Source organism: Nannobrachium achirus (assembly GCF_963921795.1).
Source record: "Nannobrachium achirus genome assembly, chromosome: 13".
NCBI lineage: Eukaryota > Metazoa > Chordata > Actinopteri > Myctophiformes > Myctophidae > Nannobrachium > Nannobrachium achirus.
Genome location: NC_137833.1, coordinates 52490356 through 52492855, shown reverse-complemented (window position 1 = coordinate 52492855; position 2500 = coordinate 52490356). Strand labels below are relative to the sequence as shown.

Here is a 2500-nt window from a genome sequence, read left to right as displayed (position 1 = left end):
AGGGGTTCCTTCACATGAAAAAGTTTGAGCACCACTGACATAGAAACATAGGTTTTTCAAAAAGCCTTAGAAGAATTTGAAATATTCAAAGATTTTCAAGATTTAAAAGAAATAGCAGATCTACAAGCTCGCAGCGCGGCACTCTGTGCTTGCATATCTGCTAAAGTAATGCGGAATCATGCGTTCCCAGTCTAAATGGGTTAAACTCCCCTCCCCCTATGAAGACCATTCATGGGGGGCCCGCAGTGAATCCTTGTACCCGGGGCCGGACACCCCTGGCCGCACGGAGCTTCAAATGAATCCACTTCAAGACATCATCCTCGCGCACGTAAATCCACAGAGGCAGTTTATAGCCCCAACACACCGAGCTTACAGTGTGTGTTTTTTGCCCCTTAACCTTTGCACTCATTCCGTATTACTGGAGAGTTGATGTTACTGGAGAGTCATTCCTTCATCAGCCTATATATAGCTCCTTTGGGAGGGAGTGTAAGATCAGTGGAGTTTTTGTGACTCGTCAAATCAGTAAAATTGCTCTCACTCTGACGTGACACTTATGTAGCATTGACTGTACTTTATATTTTTTAAGGTTTTTACCTACGTTTACGACTGATCTGTATTGTTGATTCTTCTTTGCTTTGTTTTATTCGCTGTACACAACAGTACTGTTTTCTTTTCATACTGTACTTTGTAACCTTAACTGCTGTGCCGCCTCTGGGCGACAGATTTCCCCCCTTGAGATAATAAAGGTATCTATCTATCTATCTCTCCAACACTCAAAAACAAAAAACAACCAAATGGATGGAACAAAAGTGAAATTCACCAACTGATTTATCCCTGTAAACTTGTGATGCCATTCTGATTTTATATCTCAGACTTTGGAGGGTCAGAATCAGAGGGTTTCAATTGTGAGGGAAAAAAAACCACACACACACACACACACACACACACACACACGCAAAAAAACAAGAGAATTCTGAGATATGAATCCGCAATTATGAGAAAAAGACTTTAGGCCCCTTCCTTTTTATTCAGTGGCTGAAACGGTCTTCGATAGAAAATGTAACAACTGACTGAAGACCTATTTTATACATAAGTGGATTGTCTTGACCAAAGTGCCTGACTGAACTATAATGCTCAAAATAGGAATGCCTATAAGTGGTTAACAACATATATTGGCCATGGGTATGCAATCTTAGGCTCTGGAGCCAACATTGGCACACTGGCATAAGTGTGAGTTGTTGTTTTCTTTTTTCTTCTTTTTTTTTTTATAAAATATTTAAAAACAACACAACACATCACAACACATCTATCTGTCTATTAAGTCCCCTCTCATCTATATACAAATATACTTTGTTCAAGTTTTAAGAGAAAACATCATTGCATAACAGTACAAATTATAATGTAACTCTGACGGGGAGGGAGTGTGGGAGATAGGTGGGGTTGATTATGATTATTATATCCTGATGTGAAAGAAAATATTTCTAAAGAGGGGGGGGGGGAGGTTTTTATGTATAGCCTATCAAAATCAGTTGAAACTAGAAGCAGTGGTGTTCCGAGCACAGGTCTCCACCAGGTCAGGTATGTTATTGTGTGGCCTCCTCCTGGTGGCGCTATAAGAGGCCAATGTGAAAAGGGTGCCATGTCTTCTTCGGCCTTTAACGGTAATCTGACGCTGCATGCATGATTTGAGGCATTTTGTTCCTAAAATGAGTTTGGCAAAAGTCGACCTGCTGGTGGCACTAAAACAGGCCAATGTGAAAAGAGTGGCATTTGTTCCTTGACCTAGTGGGAATGTGCGTGCAGAATTTCTCTGAAATCACAAGCTCAATCAAGATTTAAGTTATTTTGTTCAAAACGGACCAATCCTGCAAACTTTGGAAGCCAATGTTAGGCAATTAGACCTGGCACCATTTTTCACATTGGCCTATTATAATGCCACCAGAATAACCTTCTGTGCTGCGTGCCCCATCTCTCCCCCCATTTCCTGTCGGTCTACTGTCCTATCAATAAAGGCATAAAAGCCCCCCCCAAAAAGCTGGCACTGTCTACCGACCTGAACTAATAAATAAATACCTGGCATTGTATGTGTTAAACTTCATGATGATAGTCACTGACTATCAGGACAATGAAAACATGGCACTTCATGTCAAAAAGGCTGCAGAACCCCTCATATAGGCTTTTAAAGTGTTTAAACATAGTTGTTACCTTGACACAGCAGCAGCCTGGCTCCTTGCAGCTGGTATCCATCTGGACACCCACAGGAGTAACTCCCTGGACTGTTGATGCACTGGTACTGACACATGTAGCTGGAGAAGCTGCACTCATCAATGTCTGGATGCATGAGGAAACAAAATGATACGCAGCTTGCGAGGTTATTTCATATTCAGGTTCATGAATTAGTATGGGTGTGTAATGTTATGCAAGACCCATACGTCATACGCTGAAGTGGCAGTGTATGCCATTCTGTGTTCCTTCTGTGTATGTCTGAATGCATGGGAAA

General features: G+C 41.5%; 1 protein-coding gene across 1 annotated transcript in view; it reads right to left on the bottom strand.

Moving 5' to 3' along the window:
• Nucleotides 1–2500, bottom strand: part of LOC308297029 (EGF-containing fibulin-like extracellular matrix protein 1) — a gene marked incomplete at both ends in the record, with an annotated part of 69197 nt that overhangs the window by 8923 nt on the left and 57774 nt on the right. Inside the window, one exon of the mRNA XM_080740409.1 lies at nt 2206–2331. Coding sequence (XP_080596535.1) covers nt 2206–2331 — 126 coding nt within the window. The remainder of the gene's footprint in view (nt 1–2205; nt 2332–2500) is intronic.